This window comes from Neofelis nebulosa, chromosome 17 (assembly GCF_028018385.1).
Source record: "Neofelis nebulosa isolate mNeoNeb1 chromosome 17, mNeoNeb1.pri, whole genome shotgun sequence".
Classification (NCBI taxonomy): domain Eukaryota; kingdom Metazoa; phylum Chordata; class Mammalia; order Carnivora; family Felidae; genus Neofelis; species Neofelis nebulosa.
Genome location: NC_080798.1, coordinates 27,062,013 through 27,083,731, shown reverse-complemented (window position 1 = coordinate 27,083,731; position 21,719 = coordinate 27,062,013). Strand labels below are relative to the sequence as shown.

The window sequence follows — 21,719 nt, the reverse complement described above, 5'->3', positions numbered from 1 at the left end:
ACTCAGGTTTTTCTAAAAGTTGGGAAAAAATTAACCCTTGTTTATAATCAGTCGCTTCAGTATTAAATGTGAATTATAGATTGTACATTCCATGAAGGAAGTGATTTGTATGTCCTGTTCACTAAAATACTCCTAGGTCCATGGTGCTAGTACATGGTAAGCACTCAGTAATGTTTTGTTGAATGAAAGAATTAATGACTTAGGAAAGATTAGAATTTTTTAAATGATTTTTCACCATCCTTTTATAACTTGTTATTCGATTGTTATTATAGTGATCAGTTTAGATTAAATTTTAACTGAGACATTTTTCAACAAATATTTGGAATCTTCAGGCTGAAACACCTGTTATGTGTCAGGTACTATATCTTTTAAAACATAATATTCACACCAATTTTGTGAGGTAAAAATGATCTATTCTTTATATAACATGAAATGGCTTAAAAATTTTGTCCAAGATTATACTGGAGATGTGAGCCCATAGGCTCCCAGAGCCATTGTGTACCTTGTCTTCTCCCATAGAGAGTGAGGTTGGAATTTTCAGGCCTTGGCAACATAGGATACTTAAGTCTTGAGTTGCTTTAAGCAGTGCTGACTAAACCTTACTTATTTGACCCACCTAGTTGGGGAAGTAGTTAAAAAAGAAATTTGAGCCCTTAATAGCATTTGTTGGTGTGATCCCCACTCTGAGGCAGCTCAGGCCTAGCTGTCCCTGGGTTTCTGCAAAGCCTTTGTTTATTAGTTTATCCAGTGTGCTGTCTGCAGTTCATACACTCTGTGAGAAATTCCAAAATACCGACTTCATGCTGCTAATTATGCGTATCTCTACTTGGTTTTTCCCCTTTGTCACAATGAGTCAAATGTGATGAGTAAATGGAAATTGTTTGCGGTGCACAGCTAGACATCACAGTGGTGGCTAGATAACACTCGGGCTTGGTCAGTCTGAAACTTCGGCATTAGGACACCTGACTTAACTTGGCAGCTAATTTTCCATGTAGGTGAGGTTTGCCCCTTCACTTGCCAGAGCTATATATTTTAACCATTTTTTCATGTGGTAGTCTTCTATATCCGGGTCTCATGGCTATTTTTATTAAGTGGAAACTATAGAAGGAAATTATTCTTCCCTGGGTAACTCCAAAAGGGTGTTTTGGGATTTTTTTGATTTTTTGTTTTGTTTTGTTTTTTGTTTTTTTACTATTTCCCCCACACTGCTGGGTCTGGTTCCATCACTGCCATGAGTTTTTACCAGGTGTCTGTCACCCATCTCCTCTCTTCTTGAGACACTCTTCCTTCCAGTTTACTGCCTCCTATAACAGGGAAAACAACCGGATGATGTGACTTGTTTCCAATTACAAGGAACAGGAGTTTACATCCCCCTTGCACACCCTGGCCTCTTGGCCCTAATATCTGCTCATTCTGCATTTGGAGCTGGGAGCCCCAGAGCTTGACCTTTTCAGAAGTAAAGGAGGAGTTAATGGTATATAAACCCTTTGAGTCAAAACAGACAGTTGATCTGGGTCTACATGTCAGCAAGCACCTGTGGCTTGACCGCAGGGATGTGAGGAGACTCTGTGGTTTCTGCCTAGGGCTGTAGGATTTGAAGTGGGAAGTGGTAGGGATCTTCCATATTATTTTGAAGACACTAATTTGACTCCACTTAATTTTCTTCTGTAGTTCTGTTTTCTGGCTGAATCTATCTGTTTCCACCAGAATTTCGAACTGCTGTTTTTATTCCTAAAACTACTCCGGAGATTTTTCAGGGTATCCAAAGTGATTTGATCTTATCACTGAGGATAACACTTTGGGAATTACTATAGATCTCATGTTTCTGGAAATTCCATTTCTTCTTCTCTAAGCTTGGGCCCACTACAGGGCCACAACATTACATCTACTTGCATATCCCTTCATTCATTTCCTCAGTGACACAGTGGAACAGAACTGGGGTCCACCTGCTTTCTACTATTGCCATCTAAAGAAGCTTTTGGGGTGCCTGGATGGCTCAGTTAAGCATCCAACTTCAGCTCAGGTCATGATCTCATATTCTGTGAGTTTGACCCCTGCATCGGGCTCTGTGCTGACAGCTCAGAGCCTGGAGCCTGCTTTGGATTCTGGGTCTCCCTCTCTCTGTGCCCCTCCCCTCCCCCCAGGCTTTGTCTCAAAAATGAATAAACATTAAAAAAAATTTTAAAAAGCTTTTCAGGAAGAGAAAAAATTAGTACATGTTTGTATCTGATGAATAAGCCAAACTTTACAAGCTTTTTTAATGCATTTCTCTCGAGGATTGTTTTTTTCAAGACTTAACGTACATATCCCTTGGTTTTTCTAAGAACCAGTAGGCTGTGTTGTATTTTGGATTTTCATATTCAGGCTGTGGTTGACATGAACTCTATATCTGTTCTTACTGTTAAGCAATTAGAATGATTTTTTTCTTTTTTTTCTTTTTTTTGTCATGCATAATTATTTTTGGGCTTTGAATTTTTTTTAATATTTAAAAAAAAAAACTTTAATTTACATCCAAGTTAGTTAGCATATAGTGCAATAATGATTTCAGGAGTGGAATCCAGTGATTTATCCCCTACATATAATACCCAGTGCTCATCTCAACAATGCCTCTTGCCCATTTAGCCCATCCCCCTACCCCAAATCTCTCCAGCAACCTTCAGTTTGTTCTCTGTATTTAAGAGTCTCTTATGTTTTGTCCCCCTCAAGTGATTTTTAAAGATTTTTTTAAAAAATCACATCTATAAAAATTGCCTCCAGCCTTTCTCCAGTAACAGATGTCCTGTTGCTACATTCTTGCCATATTTTGAATGCTTTTAGATAAACTATACTGAATTATTTCATCAAGAATGGGTTTGTTTACTTGCTTATGTTTTCTTGGGTAAAGCTGATGTCATTGTAGTCTCTTATTTATGGTTCACTGAGAAGAGAGTGGGTGTTAGCCTCTAAAAGGAGTTTCTGAGCTCCTCTTCTGGGTGTTAGAAGTTTATTGTGTGTCTAGCCTATTCCTGCTTTTGTGAGAATACAGATTTAGTTGGAGACAGTACCACTGTGGGGTGGTAGGAAGGCACTGGCCCAGGAGTAAGGAAGCCTGAGTAGTCCCAGCACAATTACCACAGGGCAGTGCAGCCTGGGGAAGTTGCTCTGTCTTTCAGGGGTTTCATTCTTTTTTCTAACAGGAATCTAACTCTGTTGTATCTCCTAATTCTGTCATTCCAGTGCACAGTACAGGAAAGCAAGACAGGAAAGAAGAGGGATGATTGAGGACCTATCTCTAGAGATGGCCTCCTAGAAGAGGGTCTGGAATGGAGTCCCAAGGGCATTGGAGGAAAGGAATGGGCAAAGGTCTAAGAGTTGGTCTACAAAGAAAGCAGCAAAAAAACAAAAACAAAAACAAACCTCACTGCCCAGGAAGAGGGAGATAGCAAGCCTACCCAGCCAGAAACGAGTGTGGTGATGCATGATGGTTTCTAGATCCCTTCTGACTGATCAGGTATAGAGGGGATCTTGAAGCCATGCTCTGGGTTTTTCTGGAGGGATAGTGCCATTGAAAACCCTGAGCAGGATCAAAGACCTCGTGGCTGCATTTCAGGGTCTAAATGGAGTTTGAGGAGGGATTGGAATTAGGAGTCTGGAGTTGACTTGGAACACATTGTACCTGAGGTGGCAGGACTTCTAAGTGAAGGAATTAATCCACCAAGTGGTTTTGACGTGGAAACACTTGACATGAAGAGAAGCCAGGACTGAAGATGCTGGATTTCCTGTCACTGGAATATAAGTGTCCGTTAAGATTAGTGAACATAGGTTATGCTCATTTCATAAACTGCAGCTTCACAGGGGTTTTGATTTTTTTTCTAATATTCATGGCTAGACAAATGGATTACCACCTACAAAATTTCAGACTTTAAAATACACTTTTAAAAAAATGTCCACTTTTACTTAGGTACTGCAGGTCACAACTAAATATTTTTTCTGGTTTCTTTTGAAATTTGTTACCACATTTTTGGGTGGGGTCACTTTTTAATCCACTATAATGTGGGGTTGTGCCCTGTGGGCCAAATCTGGCCACCACCTGTTTTTTGCAAATAGGGAACACAGCCACCCTCATTCATTTGCAGTTGGCAGAGTTGAGTAGTTCAGCAGAGACCATATGGCCTACAAAGCTTATCTGGCCCTTTACAGAAAATTGTATACTGACTCATATTCTGTACAGTTCCTTGTTCGTTTGCATCTACTCCCAGCACTTTCTGCTTCCTTCAGCAAAATCATCTGCCATGGCCCCTAGTTAGTTTCACTGGAATCCTGCCCTCATCTTATTTCCTAGAAGCTGCAAACTGAGTAGGTTCCACGGTTCCCTAGAAAGGGTATGGAGCCCCAGAGCCAGGGTTACCCCACAGCCTTTGGAAGTTGTAAGGACCATGTTCTGGAAGAGTCATCACGTCTACTTCTGCTTTAGCAACAAATTTCTTAATAAAATTCGTAGAATATTCTTAGAGGCCATTGACCAGGCAGGGCTCTCTAGAATGGGCTCTTTATCTAAAAATAATAATAAAATAAGGTAAAAAATAGAAAGTGCAATAAACAAGTATTACCATGAAACTCAAGCTGCCTTCTATCTCAATAGCACATTCAATTAAATGAACCAAACAAAATACAAGAAAAATCATAAAGCTATTAGAATCACATTTCATGCAATAGGTTCTTTCTTGGCTTTGCAAGGTCACAGACTATGGAACTTAATGCCAAAAAATGTAAAAGGGAATGTAAAATGTAAAGGGAATTTCATTGCCATTATTTTTGTTATGTATAGAGTTTACCTTTTCACATTTTCATGGTGAAATTTCTCATACGTTAAGCTGAAATAAATTTTGTTTTCTTATAGCCACGGTCTGAAAAAGTTCTTTTCTTGTCGTGGAATTGCAATTGCGGTTGAATATTTTTGGAAGCTTGGCAACAGAAACATCACTGTATTTGTCCCACAGTGGAGAACAAGACGTGATCCTAATGTCACAGGTGAGGCAAACTGATCCTTCCAGATTTCTCCTTTTCTAGATGTTTAATGAGTTTGCTTACAATGGCAACTCATACTCCTTAGAGCAGAGCCACATGCTGCAGTGGCAGCAGCTTGAAAAACAAAATTGTAAATCTTTTGGACCCTGTGAAACATCAGTTGAAGAGAGTGTTACAGCATAAGAAGTGCTTAGGGGAAGGATGGAAAGTTGTATTTATGTGGAAAGTTATATTAGAGTTCCTTATACATCACAAAAATTTTCCTGACTTTCTAAAAAGTAGTTTAAATATGTCTTTCCATTAGTCTGGACTTTTGCCTCATTAAATAGTCTTTTCTAAAATGGTCACTTGATAAATTTGGAAACCCTCAAAGACAATGTTTTCTGAACAGTCTGTTTTTAATAGTTTAATATAAATTATGTCTGTTAATTGTGTGATACTGCATGGCTGACTGCAGGCCACACACGGGATGTTTAAACTTACCGTGAATCATGCAGTATTCTAGAGAAACCTATTCTTATAGTTCATGATAGGGGAGTGGTGGCACGGTGTCAGGCAGCTTAGCCCACTGGTGTGCCTAGACACAAGAGGTGGATGGGAGAAGGGAGGGGGAACAGAGCTCACCCAGCATTTAAACAGGAAGTGAAACTTAGTCACTGTTGAGATGGAAATGGTAAGACCACACATTTCTCAAGTATCCCAACTTCCCTCATTTGGAGAGCATATTTGTCTTAACAGAGAGTGCTTGAGGAATGAGGCAGAGCCACTAATTTTTGCAATAGGATCCTTGAAAGGGTCTTGCAAGCCTTCCTGTGCTGTGCATTTCTAGGACAATAAAACACGGTATGTGCATGTTGCAGTTTAAGCCAGTGGTGAGTAATCATCATAGGGGATGCGGGTGTGGGAATCTTAGACCCCGAGCTTTTAGCTGCTCTTTGCCCATTGACTGATTTTCTGTAATTTGGCTTTGACCCTCTTTTCTTCTGTGTCGCGACCCACTCCCATGAAATATCAGTAAATGTGCAGATAACTGAGAGAGGTTGGGTAAGATGCCAGCTAGAAAGATATTTTGACAGCCTCTTGGAAGGGGGACCACATAGGCCTACTTTGGGATAGGGCAGAGCCGTGTGTCCCTGCCTCTGCCTCCAGCAATGTTCCCTGCTCTACCCCACCCTCTCTCTGGGACTTATGTCATCAGTCCCTGTCCTACTGCTTGTGATATGGCTGTGAAAAAGTTCTTGATGGTAGGATTATGATTTACTCAATTCTAGGAGCAAATGAGTTGAACTTTTTTATATTTAAAAAATAGCTAAGGTCAGTTTTTATGTTGTATTTGCCTTAGTATGTGTGTTGCTTAATTTTTTTTTTCTTCCCAATGAGTTAGTATAATTAAGTCTTGTTGAGTCAGCAGAAAAAAGGTTTTCCATAATTCTCCAAGTGAAACATTTGAGGGTGCTTTCATTTATTTAAACATATGGGAAGATAGCCTTTTTCTGAATGTGTATTCAACTTATTCCATGAACAGAACAGCACTTCTTAACCCAGCTCCAGGAGCTTGGAATATTATCTTTAACTCCTGCCCGGATGGTCTTTGGAGAAAGAATTGCTTCTCATGATGACAGGTACGAAAGGCTGTTTTCCTTACTGAGGTGGGTGTGGGATGGTGAGGAGCCCACCACCTGCTCCACTGAACCAACCATTCATGGTGCCCCTGGATCCACATGCATAGAGGACTCACTAGATTAAGGGGTTTGAGGATTTTAGTATTTATGGTCATTAAGGTTATATACTCAGTGGGGTTTTTTGGTTTTTTTTTTGTTTGTTTTTTCTGCTATGCGGGTTTAAGAGCATTACATAAAATCTGTTAGGTTAGAATGTTTTTTGTTTGTATGTTTCTTAAATAAAACACGACCGAGAATCATAAGAGCGAGCAGACATTGAGTTCTCTTTTTTGGTGCATACTGAAAGTAATGTTTGTCTTGTCTTATGTGGTGACCCCAAGGATGCTTTTCAAACATTATCCATCTCCTCCTGGTTAATTTTGGCCAGTGACTTACTTTGTCATTATGCCTGAGCCCTCAGCATTTCTTCCACATAAAGAAAGATGGTCTCAGCTGACCCTAAGTGTGACAGGAGTATGTTGCATTTCTTCGGTTGGCGTATCACTCAGAAAGCAGGTGTTAATGCATTGGAGACAACAGGCTTTAATCTGCACCTTTTATATTTTTTTCTAAAAGCTTTACTGAGCACCAACCAAGTGCAATGCACAGAGCGGGGCTTTGGGAACACAAGTGATTCAGACACATTTCCTGCTGTAAGGAGTTTGTGATCTAAAGAGAAGGCACACAAATAAGTAATAGAGGGGAGTTTTGTTGTGGTTGAATAAGAGAAGGTCCTAAATATGACCAGTGGCATTAAAAACAGTTTTTCAAACTGTCCTCTTATGGAGTGAAGTCAGTACTATTAACCCTACCAGTATCTGGAAACCTAAGTAGTGGCCGCTTGTTCTTTCCTCACCTGCATACACCCCCTTTATTTTCTTCTGGCCTGAAGCACTTAGAATGCCCTGGTGGTTTTGCCTCAGAATTCTACCAGAATAGCTCCTCACATTGAAGACAGTGTTTGGCTTGTAATGCCAACTAGTGAATGACAGTCAGGTGGGTGAGAGATGAAAAGAGGGGCTCGGCAGGGGGGAAGGGGACTTGAGAAGACAGCACATGTTCATTCAGGAAAAGGTCTAGAGGATCTTCTCATTGACAGCCCCTTGCCCTTCTCCAAGCTGGGATGAGAGACCAGATCAGATGGGGAGAATCAGAGGTGATGTGAAGGAACAGCGTGAGAGGAAGCGAAAGGAGAATAGCATATTGAGGCAGGGTAGGGGTGAGGAAGTGCTGGGAGACCATGTTCTGCTCCGGCTCCGTTATACTGGGCTCAGACCCTGTAGTGCTCGGGTGGAGGGGCACGTAGGCTGCTGGGCTTCTGAAGAACCTTCACCTCTCTCACACTCTGCAGCTGCACGCTTGCAGAATTTGAAGGCATATGCAAGTATGCAGACTCGATAAGCCTTTGCTTAATTTGTATGATTATGGGTTTTTAGTGGACATGAGTCTATATATAGCATATATTTAGTACATGCCCTCCGAAGCCTTACTCTTGATATTAATATCTCTGGGCAAACATCACCATTTACCATTCATGCCCACTAGGAATAATTGATAAGATACTCATTAATAAATTCAAGATTTTAAGTCCTACTTTCCAAGATGTCCTAAGCCTCTGAAACTAACAAGGCTTGTTTTTTCATTCCTTTTAAGTATTCACTATCACTAATAAAAGCATTTGTTTGCACCTTCAATTCTAGTGATTCTCTTAATTTATTGTTGCATTGTCTTTGTCTGCATTGCCTTAAACAAATGTGATCACCCTGACTAAGGGATAAAACTCATCATTAGTGTCCTCACAAATCTCTCATTAAGAGATTTGACCACGAATAATCTCCAGCAGTGAAATAGAATTCTCAATACTGATTTCTTACCCTTTGTTATCACAATTTCAACTTATAAATGGCATCTGAGTGAATCTATAACTTGAACTAAACAGAATGGTGCTTCTAGACATCTAAAGTCCAAGCAGCAAGTGTGAACCTAGGGATTTATTTTTTAAAAATGCAAGGCTGACTGTACCAAGCAGCTAATCTTAGAACCAGAGCACTCTAGCCTAGCAACTAAAACTTAAATTGTGATTTAGTGATTTCACAGGCTTGTCAACTCAAATTCATTCTTGACTCTAGTCCTCGTGCATCATCTGATAACCACTGTCTTCTGATAATACAACTTTTCCAGAAAAATGTGTAAATTGTGGTTGATCTTTTTTTTTTTTTTTTTTTTTTTAAGATTTTAAGTAATCTCCACACACCGAGATCAAGAGTTGCATGCCTTGGGGCACCTGGATGGCTCAGTTGGTTAAGTGTCCAACTCTTGATTTTGCCGCAGGTCATGATCTCACAGTTCATGGGATCGAGCCCCACATCAGTCTCTGCGCAGATAGCACAGAGCCTGCTTGGGATTCATTCTCTCTCTCTCTCTCTCTCTCTCTCTCTCTCTCTCTCTCTCTTTCTCTCTCTCTTTCTCTCTCTCTCTTTCTCTCTCTCTCTCTTTCTCTCTCTTTCTCTTTCTCTCTTTCTCTCTCTCTCTCTCTCTCTCTCTCCCTCTCTCCTTCTCCCTCCCTCCCTCCCTCCCTCCCTCCCTCCCTCCCTCCCTCCCTTCCTCCTTCCCTGCTTGTACTCACTCTCTCTCAAAATAAATAAACTTAAAAAAAACAAAACAAAAAAGAGTTGCATGCTCTTCTGACTGAGCCAGCCAGGCATCCCTGGTTGAGAACATTTTTAAAAAGAAATACTAATGTATGAAAATCAAACCTTCATTTATAATCACACTAATAATTTCAGAGGTATTTGATATTTCAGACTGATCTTCAGCTGACAAGGGCTTAACTTTTCTACTTCCTAGCCGTAGTTAAATTCTTTGGTGATTTTCATATGAAGAGGAAATCCTTTTGTTTTCTTATAGCGTAGCTTCTATAAGCCAGGAATGCCTGCTTGCCCATTTTAACCTCTTATATTACTATAGGTTTCTACTACACTTAGCGGACAAAACTGGTGGCATAATTGTAACAAATGATAACTTCAGAGAATTTGTGACTGAGTCAGTCTCTTGGAGAGAAATTATTACAAAAAGGTAATAATATTTTCTTTGTCTTTGGTTAAGTGTTTTTTGTTGTTTATTGTTTGCTTTGGTTTTGTGTACACCTTGGCCCTGCAGAAGGCAGTACAGGAAACCAAAGTATCATAAGACTATGCTCCCTGTCCAAGACCATGGCTGGCCCCTCTAGGTAAGTGGGGCTCCCAGTACAAAGCAGCAAAACCAGTGGGTGACATAATGGGCATGCTGTGGTGGCTGCAGAGTGTCTTTGAGAGATCGGTGTTCCCTGGCAGAAGGCAAGAGGCACATGATTATGGCATAGTTAACTCTTGTTAACAGTGTAATCGAGCAGAAATGGCCTTCTAACTTGGCCTTGCCCTGATGCCAAGGGAGACTTTGGCAACTCAGTGGGTGTCCCTACTTGATTCAACCATGAAATACAAAGGTTGGATTTAATGACAGCTGTGATTCCAGTAAGAGGATGAGACCAAAATCCACATACTGATGAGTTTTCACTTCTTAGGAGTGGGAAGAGTATTTCTGCTTTTCAATATCTGATGCTTTCCTTGAGCATTTACCATCATAGTTTAATCATCTATATTGAAAACATGTGTGAATATCATCCAAAATAACAAAGTCAAGAGTTGAGCATTCACTGATACAAGTTTTTTAGTTGTGATGATGTTCTGAATGTGTCCACCTGCCTTAAGATCAGTGAACACTGGCTTCCAGGACTTCTTGTTAACAAGCATCATCTGACTGAGTTCTGTAAAAGGCAGTAGTCTGTGATGGTGCCAGGGATGAGTCCTATATGCCACAAATCTAAAAGCATAAATCAACATACCTCAGGCTGTGTTATAACTAGTACATAACATGTACAATTAGATATTTATTTCTGTTGGGGTTTCATAGTTGCCCCTTGTCTGATATTTGTTATTTTGCTAACTCGTTAGAGGATTTTAGAAAATAATCCTTTGCTATAAATACCCAGGTGTGAGTTAATTACTGTATGTATTTTGACCCACATGGTGTTGGAAAGCTGTTGTTGAGAGCTGAACTGAGAATTGGTCTTTGACCTTCTAGGCACAGTTAACAAGCCATTAATCTTCTAGGACATGTTTCTGTTGGACCTTTGCCCTAGACTCATTGTCAGTATTTATTGGACACTCCTCTGTGGGTAGAAGGTCTAAATGCAGTCAGGACTCAATGTTTGAAACCAGCCCATTGCTTTCAAAACTCACAAAACAAGGCAGAAACCGAGGTCTGGACAGCAAACACAAGCACTTGGCCTTTTTTCTTTATCACATCTTCCCCAGACTTGATAAATCATGATGAGATCTCAGATTTTCTTTGTTCAGATATCCTATTGTTTTGGTTTTTTTTTTCTTTTCTCTCTCTCTCTTTTTTTTTTTTTTTTTTTAATTTTATTTATTTTGAGAGAAGGTGAGTGAGTGGGGGGAGGGGCAGAAAAAGAGGGAGAGAGAGAGAATCCCAAGCAGGCCCTGAGCTGTCAGTGCAGAGCCCAATGCAGGGCTCAATCCCACGAACTGCGAGATCGTGACCTGAGCCGAAATCAAGAGTCAGATGCTTTAACCAACTGAGCCACCCAGGCGCCCTGTACTGTTTTGTTTTTTTAAGAGGTTATCTTCAGTAGTTTGCCTATAGATACAACTATTCAAAAGTAAAACCTTTTTTGAGCACCTAAGCAGTGTGTCCTAAGCAGTCAGTCTTAAATCTTGTTTTCAAAGTTAGGAGAAGAAGCTGCCTCCAAAGCCCAGATAAAAATCTGAAAGTCTCGATAAGAATTGTGAGGGCCAATGATAAAAGTTTATTACTTTACTGTATTTGTATCCAAAAGAGAAATTCAGATGGCTTAACTTGGATGTGTTTGTTTTTTCCATTAGGCATGTAAGCAGCCTTCCAATTTTATAGGTGACTCTTGCTTTGGAATTAGTTGGACACTTCTACTTTCTTCTCAGCTCCTGCAACAATAAAAGCTTCACGTTTTCTCCAGCATTGTAATCATTCTCTGTGTTATAGATTGCTTCAGTATACCTTCGTCGGGGATATATTTATGGTTCCTGATGACCCTCTGGGAAGAAGCGGACCTCGATTAGAAGACTTTCTTAGGAAAGAAGTCTTCCTTAGGTATTTGCTTTTTCACATTGTTTTCTGTTTACAAACTTGTTTCAGTTCTTTGTGCTTTTGTGTAAGTGATGTCTCTGAATAACTAAAGACAACACTTTTAAATTTTGTATCAGCCTTAGATTTATTGCTGGTATAATATATTTGAAAGGTAATCAAGCACACACCCCAAAGACCATGTCTTCATTTATGGTCCTTTGGTTTTAATCCTAGGAGAGGGTGGGGAGCCAAGCTTTGTATAGGTCTAAAAAGACAAAGCAGGTTTTGCTGACTGCCACTTATGAGCAAACGCCCCTTAGGTTCATTATGTATACGTGAATATCCTCTTACATTCACTTCCCAAGGTTATTTGCTTTAAATTTGTGATGTTCCTGTTAATTTATTTACTATTCAGGAATCACTACCCGGGGAACTTTCTGTCTCCACTAAATGGAGAAGCCAGTATTTCATATTGATCTGAAATTGATTTGATAGTTGACATTTTCTTTGTTTTAGTTGGGTTTTTAAAGATAAGTTGCTGGTGGTTATATCCGTTTTCAGAATTCTTGGGTAATGGACGCTGTTAACTAAAATATCGTATGTGCCTAACTGACAGATAGTATAACCTGGTGCCAGACAGCTGAACTTTATTATTTATAACCAGATCCCTTGGGGATTCTAGATTTGGATTTGGGGTAGTTCACACAGAGGTATCTTCCACAGAGGAGACAAGTGCAGTTTCAGCTCCCTGGGTCTTAGGAATCATTTCTCTTCTGAGCCTTTGGGTTTTATTACATAGAATGAGGGCTTAGTTCCCAAAGGTTCTGCTTCTCTGCCTACGCTCAGAGAATGGCAGCCATTTTAACATCTGCTGGGTGTCAGTGCATCTCCACTGGGCATTTAAGATCTGGCGCCTGTGTGCAAGCATCAAGGCCTGCGGGTCAGGCTTAATGGGAAAGAGAGTTCTCTGGCTCCTTCTTCACCTCAGCAGCCTGGCAGCAGGGTCTGCCCTGCCCGTGCACTTAATCACTCTTTACAATGTGTTAACAAATTGAGTGAGAAGTTAATAATAACTCCACTCACCAAGGAACTAACTTTTGAAGTTAGTTGAGCTTTTGAAATTGGAAAAAGTGTTCGGCCAGCCCCATTTCTCAGCTGCAAGCCCAAGTCACCTGGAAAACTTCTTTAAAAAGACAGATGCCCTTTACACACACTCACACCTACCCATGAGTGTATAGGTTGTGGGCACCAACACCTCGCCCAGACTGGTGAGGGTGGAGAGGGGGGGCAACAGGTATCCGTAGTGGCTGCCTCTGCCCAAAGGAGTCCCTTTTTCTAATCCCTATCAACCAGGGCCCCACACAGAATTAGTCTCCAGAAGAGTAAGACCCTGTTGTCTGTGTCTTTTGAAAGCTCTCAGGTGATTCTGGCACATCCTGGCTTAGAGCCAACAGTTGGCTGGGGTCCATTCTTGCAGCTGCAAACTTAGGAGGGTGGTGTAGCTCATGATGAGCTGTCATTTCCCATCATGACTGGTCTGGAGATGGTGTAGTTGTCATCCCTGTGGACCCCTCTGTAGGCAGCTTGCCTTCAGAAGTCATGGAGCAGCACGGCCTCAAGGTCAGCAGCAGGTTTCTCATTTATCTTACAGCCTGACTCACCAGACTCATTCCATTCACAGAGATATGCAGCCCCTGCTCAATGCCTTGCCAAATGTGGGCATATTTGACGCCAGCTTCAGAGTCCCTGGGGCCCAGGCAGCCAGCACCAGCCATCAGCCTCCAGCCCGGATTCAGGGTGCCCCACCTAGCCACTGGCTCCCTCAGCAGCCCCGCTTCCCAGTTCTGTCGAACCTTCCCAGTATGCAGCAGAACGTGCCCATGCCAGCACAGAGGTCTCCTGCAGAAACCAGCGAGCTGAGGGAAGCCCTTCTGAAGATCTTCCCTGACTCCGAGCAGAGACTGAAAATCGACCAGATATTGGTGGCCCACCCATACATGAAAGACCTGAACGCACTGTCTGCCATGGTGTTGGACTGAAGGCCACACTCGAGCTAGTGTCTGCACGTGGCAGCAGGAAGTGACATAATGTGAAGAGACCGATTTCCCAGTGGAAATGCTATTGTAGTATATAGAAAACAGATGTTTTGTGTATAAAAAAATCTGGGTTTTCAAAACCAGCTTTTTCTATATATAAATTATGCTGCTATTACAGATTTAACATTTTCTGTAAAAGGAAAGTACATTTTCTGCCTGTTCAGAACTGTTTAATAGCAGTTACTCTTGAGTGTATTTACATTTTTATGTTTTTTAAACTATTTTCCTTAAAGCTGAAAATATTGACAAATGGATATGAGTAGCCTTTCTAAATAAAATAAAAAAAAAAAAAGAGTTGCTTTCTTAGGGAAAGCAAGACCTCTTAAAGTATATTTTCTTGAGATGACTATGTAACGTCCACTAACATGAAGTGTGCTCATCCCTCCCGGTCTCCTCTGCCCTCACCCCTGGAATTAGAGTCTTAGGAGTTGGGTTTGCTCCTGTGGGTCTTTTGTTGGAGCCATTTGTGAGAGTGGGCAGGTGGTGCCACTAGATGGCACCTGTGCCTAGCCATTGTTAATGACCAGGGCACAGTTAGACTCCCAGAATGTCAGGGCAAGAAGAAACTTCAGAACTCATGTAGTCCCACCCTACTTCCCCTCCCACCCTGAAGAAGAGGGAACTGAGGCTCAGTGTGCTCATGTCTGCACATGCCCAGGTCCACAGCCGTAGAGCAGCTGGGCAGGGACCAGACTCCTTGTCCAGTGCTCTGACATGCTCACCAGGCTGAGGCCTCGCTATACCTGACCTGACTCTAGAAGTCATGTCTTAGCCTCTGAAAATAATAGTGGGATGTGAAGAAATTTAACAAAGAGCCCCATCGTTACAGTAATTTTGTGTCCATATCATGGGAGGTACAACCCATGTGAAGTTTATACAGCTTTGCCAAAAGTGGTTTTCTATTCTCAAGAATGACCCTAAGCCAATAAATAGCATTAGTAGCGCCATGAGGGCTCAGAGCCCCTTATTTATTTTTCCTGTGTTTGTCTTTTTAGTGTTCTCCTAAGCTGCCCTTCCTGTGAGTGAGTCTATCTCAGAATTGGTATCTTAGTATTGTGTTTTCAGTGTTGTTCAAATTCTGTGTCAGTGAAGTTCTTTTCCTGGATAATTATTCTTAACATCTTTACTGTTCTCTGGACTTTCAAAGGGCTTTGTATTTTATACCTGTTCTCTTCCCAGGCTGCTCACGGTCAGTTTTTTATCTGCCCTGTGGGTCACGTCTCTCCCAGCCCCCAGAAACAGCTGCTGAGGACTCAGTGCTGGTTTGTTTTTCATAGTGAAGGGACTTTTTTGGCCATGAGCAGAGCTGGTGACTCCCCAGGAGGCTCCCTGCAGGTGTGTTTGACCTCTATATCCCTCCAGGGATAAATCCAGGGTCCTCCAGGTGGCTGGACTTACACTTCAATCATGTTTTCTCCCTGATGCCTTTAAGATGCTTCCTGACGAGGAACTGGTTGTGCACTGCCTTTTGGGGGCAGGTTGCCAGAGTCACCCACCCAGTTGTGGATGGAGACTTGAGGTGGCCAGGAAGTGACTCAGTCACAGCCCTTGTGCCTCATCTTCAGAACTGGTGGTTTGTAAAAGTGTGGCAGACGTGTGAGGGCTAGGGCTGTCTTGTAGTTACTCTGACCTTCTGGGTTGAGGTTTGGTCTGACAGTGTTGCCAATCCAGTATTTCTCTAATGTTCAGAAAAGGACCCGGGGGTAAGCCTTGATGGCTGAGGCTTAGCCACACAGGTCTTCCTGAAAGGGGACTAAGCCTCCACTGATGCCGGGTGGGGCTGGCTAGGCCTGGGGTTCCAGAGTTTCCTAGGCTCTAGACGTGACTTGACCTTTGAGCTTTGTATCGTGTAAGCCTCTGTATTCTTCGTATTGTTTCTGAGGGCTCTACCTGCCCCTTTCCTCTTTCTGGGCGTGGGAAGGAAGGATGCAGGAGACTAAGTGGGTTAATTACTTCCTTTGATAAATTACAACATCAAACATAAGTCACAGTTCTTTCTGAAAATCATCAGCTTTAGTTAAACTTAGTATTTAAAAACTCAATTTTCAGACCATTAAAAAAAGTCCTTCAGCCTTCTCTTAATATTAAGCTCAGTGTTGATGCTACTGAAATGTTTCTTGATGGTCTGCCCCCAGCAGTGGATTTTTGAGCCACCTTGGCAATGTCAGCAATGCATCATCATTTTGTAACTCCTCAGGGGGTTACAGAGTGTGGTGCCTCTGCGTCCTGTATTTCCCGGCATTCCCGTGAAGGAGGTGGCCTGGCAAGGATGCACCTTATTTGGTACACTGGCATCTGGTGCTCAGAGAGGTTGTCTGGGGTCAGAGAATAAGTAGATGGTGATGCGGGATGATTCCCAGGCCTGCATTCTTCCCAGGCCCCGGCTCCCCGCTCTGGGAGAGGAAAGCCTTGTTTGACCTTTCTGTCAAGTACCCTGTGTTTGAGACCCAGTAGGCTGCTGGCTAGAAAACAGTGGGAAGGCGTCTCAGCCATCCCAGATGACAGGTCAGCTTTGTCTGGCAGACTCAGCTATGGTGTGGAGGTGTTGCTGGGGACTCAGGCCTGTTGCAGCTTTTGGTCTCTGAGAGGAGGGATGGGGTCTTGCTTAGGTTTGTCGTGGCACATGTGGAGTATGAGTCACAGAGAAAGCTGTGCTCTCTGTGATTGCTCCTAGCACCCTCCCCCACCACAGGAGATGCCCCAGGCACAGAGCCCCTTGAATTTGGGCCTTGGCACCATTCTCCCTCAGCTTCCAGCTGTCCACCAGCACTCCCAGGTCCTCCCCTGTCCTTCCTTCCCATGTCCCTCTCCTCTCCTCACTGTGGTCTGTTTGGTCAGTCACTGACTCCTGCCATTTGTTACTTCATTATCTACCTCCCCATCATTCTCCATTATTACAGCTTGGCTCCTGTAGTAAAATCACCCGATTTCCCCTAAGAATCCTCTCCATGCATTGCTGCTCTCCCTCACCTTCCCACTCTTCACTTCCTTATTTGCAAACTTGACCTTCATCCCACCCACTGCCTGAAGTAGTCTAGGAGAAGTCATCAGGGACCAGTAATTGCCAAATCAGAGGCCTTTTCTCAATACTTAATCTTCGTGTCCACCCTCAGTGACCAGAATACTTGACATTGTGGCCCTTACTTTCCTCCTTTTCTGAGATTTCCCTCCCAAATGTTCCTCATTCTTTTCTATTCTTTTACCTAAAGGCCAGTCCTTGAGACCCTTTTCTTTCTTGACAGGTGGTCAAACTTCAGACCAGCCATGGACTTGTGATGGGGAGGGTGGCTCTTGCTAAAAATGCGGATTACTAAGCACAACCCCCAGGGCTCTTTATTCAGTGGCCCTGGAGTAAAGCCCAGAAATTGGAGACATCAGCAAGCTCCTTGGGTGTTTCCCACACAGGCTGTCCAGGGACCACGTTGTGAGAAACTACTCACCCTTAATGGTCATTAACTCCAGCTTCCTTCCTCCCTCCCTAACTTCCCTGCCTCCACATGTCCCCTCTGGGCAGTGACTTCCAGTCCGACCTCTAGGCCTGCCATTCAGAAATGCGTTTCTAGCATGACTGGAAACCCTGTGACATCCTCAGACTCACTCCCCAGACCCTCAGCCTGCTTCCGTTCCTTGCTGTCCTTTCCCACCCCACCCTGCCACAGCGTTCCCTCATCCACCTTGTCCTTGTCCTGCCAGTGCCCACTAGTCATTCTCTCATGCTCTCAGGCAGCCCCTGATCAGCCCACCCCACCCTCCCAGACCCCAGCGTGCTCCCAGATTTATCTTCCAGGAATGCATTGCTGGTCACAAACCATCCTATTCAGTGATCTTCAGTGCCTCTTGGCCAGAGCACCAAGCTCAGCCCTCCCTGAGCATAGTATCCGTGCTGTCCTCGTGGCCACGTGTGACTGCCCACTTTGAATAGCCCTTCCCCAGATGCTCACTGCAGCCCACACACGTTTCCTCAGTTTCCTGTGGGCTCCTGCCTCTGTGTGCACCTCTTTTTCTCTGCTAGAGATGCCCTTTCTCCCAAATGGCTTCCCCCTCAATGACCCAGTCTCCTGCCTTCTCTTTGTGCCCTTGCCTGTGCTTCTGGCCAGAAACAACCCTGTGGCACTCTGTGACCCACAGCGCTTGTGTCTCGCTTTTGGCACCTGCCGCACTGGCCGGTATCATTGCAGCTGATTGTGTACTGTGTTTCACCTCCCTTTCTAGACTGTGAGCTCCTCGCGGGCAGGGACCGTCTATGTTCACTCTTTGTATTTCCCATGGCACCTAGCACAGTGCCTTGCACTTAATAGGTGCTCAATAAACGTCTGCTCAACTGAACTGGACGACATTGCCTTCTTGACTGTGGTGTCTGGCAGCCGATAAAACCTTAAGGAGTCACATTGTCCACGTTTGCACCCGGGAACCCACCACTATGCTGCGGTCTACTGCAGATGGGGTGTCTGCCTGGCTTTCCCCTTCTCTTCAAGGCCCCAACACACCATGCAGTCCAGGGCTGAGCTGTGGACAAGCCAAGCCAAGCAGTGTGCTCTGACTTCCTGCCCGCAGCCTGGCCAGGGGCAGACACCTGGCCCAAGAGAGTCCAGTCAAAGCGACTCCTTGGTCTTCTCCCCTCTGCTGGTGGAACCAAGGAATTTCACGCCCAGATCTGTTAGAGGCCATTTCCTGCCGTGGGGGAATCTGTCTCTCGTAGACCCAAGATTCCTGGGGCGGGAGTGCCAGGTTCCTGTTGTCATAGGAGCCTGGTGGCACCCATGCCCTTCCTCAGATGTCGAGATGCCCCATTATTCTAACGCACCTCCCTTTGCTTAAGCTAATTCAAGTTGGATTTATGGCCCTTGAAGTCCAGAGTCTTGAGTAAAATAGTTACCACTGCCCCTACACTCAGCAGATTAAATGGGAGAGGCTTCTCATACCTTTAGAAAGATCCCGAAGACTGGTGCAAAGTGAACTTTGGGAGTGTTCACCCCCATCAGAAAATGGTAAGAGACTGACAGGTCCTGACTTACTTGAAACTTTCCCTTCCTTCAACCTTGAGGAGAGCTCCACCCCCACCTTCAAGCAGACTGTTTCCTGCTGCTGCTTTTCCTCTTCAGCATCCCCACTTCCTCTTGAGGCTGTCTGAAAAATTCCCTGACGTGAATTTCTTTGCTCAGTTCCCCAGCTGGGCAGAGACCAGGCATGTCCAGAGTTAGGCCCTCCTGTACCCTTCCATGTCCCCTGGGTAAAACAGGCGTGATGGAATCATGCTTCCTACTCCAGGGCATTGTGCAGAATAGGTGTATTCAGACCCGGGAAGCGTCCAGGATAGTGCCTGACGTGGCCCCATTCAGTGACTGCTAAGACTGTGGCTCTGATAGGCAGCAACCCCTCTAGGGCACCCATAGTGTTCACACCCTTACAGTTTGTCCCACATCTCCTAACCAGAGGTCCAAGAGCTTGTCTCCAGTTGCTCAGAGAGCCCATCTTCCAGATTCTGAATGCTCTCCTGTCCCTGCCAACTCATTAGGAGTGTGGACTCACTAGGAGTGTGGACCGGACTTCCTTGGAGCCTCCACAGGGCCATGGACACCCAGCTGTGACCTAGAGAGGGCACTGCTGCTAAAAGGCACCCAGGAGGACCCTTCCACTGTCCCCACGAGTAGGGAAGAGAGGGAAGTGGGCAGAACTGTGTCTGGCCACAGAGTGCATGAGAAGGCAGACCCTGCGCTCACCATGCCTCGTTCTGTCTTGTGGCCCTCACGACCCTCTGGGGCCTCTGGGGGAGGGGGGCAGCTGGAGCACAGGGCTAGCAAGAGATTTCACAGTTCTCCAGGTCAGCGTGTCCGGGATTCAGGATTTGAACAACAGGCCATTGCACCTTCCCCAGAGGTGATGTGGCAGCCAGAATGACTCTTGAGATGGACCCCCTGCCCCCACCCAGTGAACAGAATCAGGCTGTGACCTGGGCCAAGGTTGTCCGTCTGCCGAGCAGAGAGGCTGTGGAAGGAAGCTTCTGCCTCCCACTTTCCTGAACGGTGGGCCCATGTCCAGCGCTGGTCCTGAGGGAGGGTGCCAAGAATAGAGTTTTAAAAAGGAAAAGCTGACCAGCACTGTCCAGAGTGAGCTCATGTGTGTGTCCTACCCACCTTCCATTTCATTTAGGGGATGCAGGTCAGTAAAAGGACCTGTGATAGTTTTTGAAAGCAGCAGCATTTTTCACAGCTCCAGTTCCTGTCCTCTGACGTCTGTGGCTCCAGATGGGTGATGGTCATTGGCAAGCTGGGTTTTCCAGGATCAGGGCAAAGGTGCCCACAGCCAGTGCTGGCCCAGGGGCCTCGGGAGATCTTGAATTGGCCCCTCCCACTGGATTCTGTCCCCTCCCACTGGGCTTTCCTTCTCATCCCCACCAGGGCCCCAGGGAGCCCTGCTGGGCCTCAGCTTGAAACCCAGTCTGGGGTCAGCCTGAGCAGGCCCTGCCCTTCCCAGTCCCTTCCCAGAGAGGAGGCCGCCCTGAAGAGAATGCGTTTGTCTGCCGGCCTGTCTGGCTGTGGTGTCCTTCTAGGGTTTCATCCACCAAAACAGGCCGCAGGAAGGAGAGGCCCTCCCTCAGTCACCAGCAAGGAGCTGTGGATGCTGCTGGGCTCCCATGCCTTCCCCAGACCAGAGTCTCTCCACACTAGCCAGCCCCTCCCCTTGCCAACCCTGCACATGCCACTGTCTCTCCAGGATGGGCGGGGAGCCATGCTTCCTCCCCGCAGGTCCTCTAGGGCTAAGGGACCTGCCGCCCAGCCAGTAAGGGGTGGGGGTGGAGCAGGAGCCCCTGACACCCACATCCTTCTCTGCCTGCTTCTGCTTCCCACCCCTGTGTGATTCCTCCATCTGCCCTGTTCACCAGCAGTCCTTGAGTGGCTGCTGTGTGCAGGGCACAGTGCTGGGGGGAAGGGAACGGCCAGATGGCCCCTTTTCTTTTGTTTTTTTTTGTTTATTTGTTTTTTAATGTCTATTTTTGAGAGAGAGCATGAATGAGGGAGGAGCAGAGAGAGAGGCACAGAATCCAAAGCAGGCTCCAGGCTCTGAGCTGTCAGCACAGACCCCGACTCAGGGCTCAAACTCACTGACCTGAGCCAAAGTCAGATGCTTAACCAACTGAGTCACCCACGCACCCCCAGATGGCCCCCTTTCTAATCCAGCCCTGGCCTTGAGGGTGAGGGGCCTGCTCTGGAACTTCCTACTGTGTGACCTTGACAAGGCTACTCAACCTCAAGGCTACTCAACCTGAATAGAAGTGATGATGCCTGGAGCCGGTGGTTTGCAGCCCTGGCTGCACATTCGAATCACCTGTAGGGAGAGCTTCTAAAAGTCTTGTGCCCAGGCCACACCCCAGACTACCGAGATAAGAAGTTCCATAATTCCCCAAGTGCCCCCGTGTGCCCTCGTTGCGAACCAACACCTCACCAGAGAGTTGTTGCAACCAGGATGAAATCCTAAGTAACAGCCTGACCCCTGGGAGAGTTCTTCCCTTTCCTGACACCACCCCCTCCAATGTTATGAACGTGTGCTGAAGGCCTGTCAGTGCCTCTTACACTGTACACAGGTCCCGTAATTCTTCCTCCTCAAGGCCTCATCTTACCTTTGGTGTTTTTCAAACCCAAGACACCACAAAGGCAGTACCCTCCTGTTTCTGGGTCTGACCTTGATTTTCCCCCACCCTCAGCCCAGCTGTATGTCCACTTGCTGGCAGAAGCTGGCTCTGATTACATCCCAGGACAGTTTTGAAGGAGAACGAAGGGAGGGGTGCACCTGG

General features: G+C 45.0%; 1 protein-coding gene across 2 annotated transcripts in view; it reads left to right on the top strand.

Moving 5' to 3' along the window:
• N4BP1 (NEDD4 binding protein 1) overlaps positions 1-18,253 on the top strand; it is a 49,936-nt gene extending 31,683 nt beyond the window's left edge. Inside the window, exons 3-7 of one of the 2 annotated variants that reach the window (XM_058708808.1) lie at positions 4,880-5,010; positions 6,533-6,629; positions 9,636-9,743; positions 11,748-11,855; positions 13,513-18,253. In XM_058708808.1, coding sequence (XP_058564791.1) covers positions 4,880-5,010; positions 6,533-6,629; positions 9,636-9,743; positions 11,748-11,855; positions 13,513-13,870 — 802 coding nt within the window. In that variant the 3' untranslated portion in view covers positions 13,871-18,253. The remainder of the gene's footprint in view (positions 1-4,879; positions 5,011-6,532; positions 6,630-9,635; positions 9,744-11,747; positions 11,856-13,512) is intronic. The other variant, XM_058708809.1, reaches the window with a different exon arrangement.
• Positions 18,254-21,719: the final 3,466 nt, after the last annotated feature.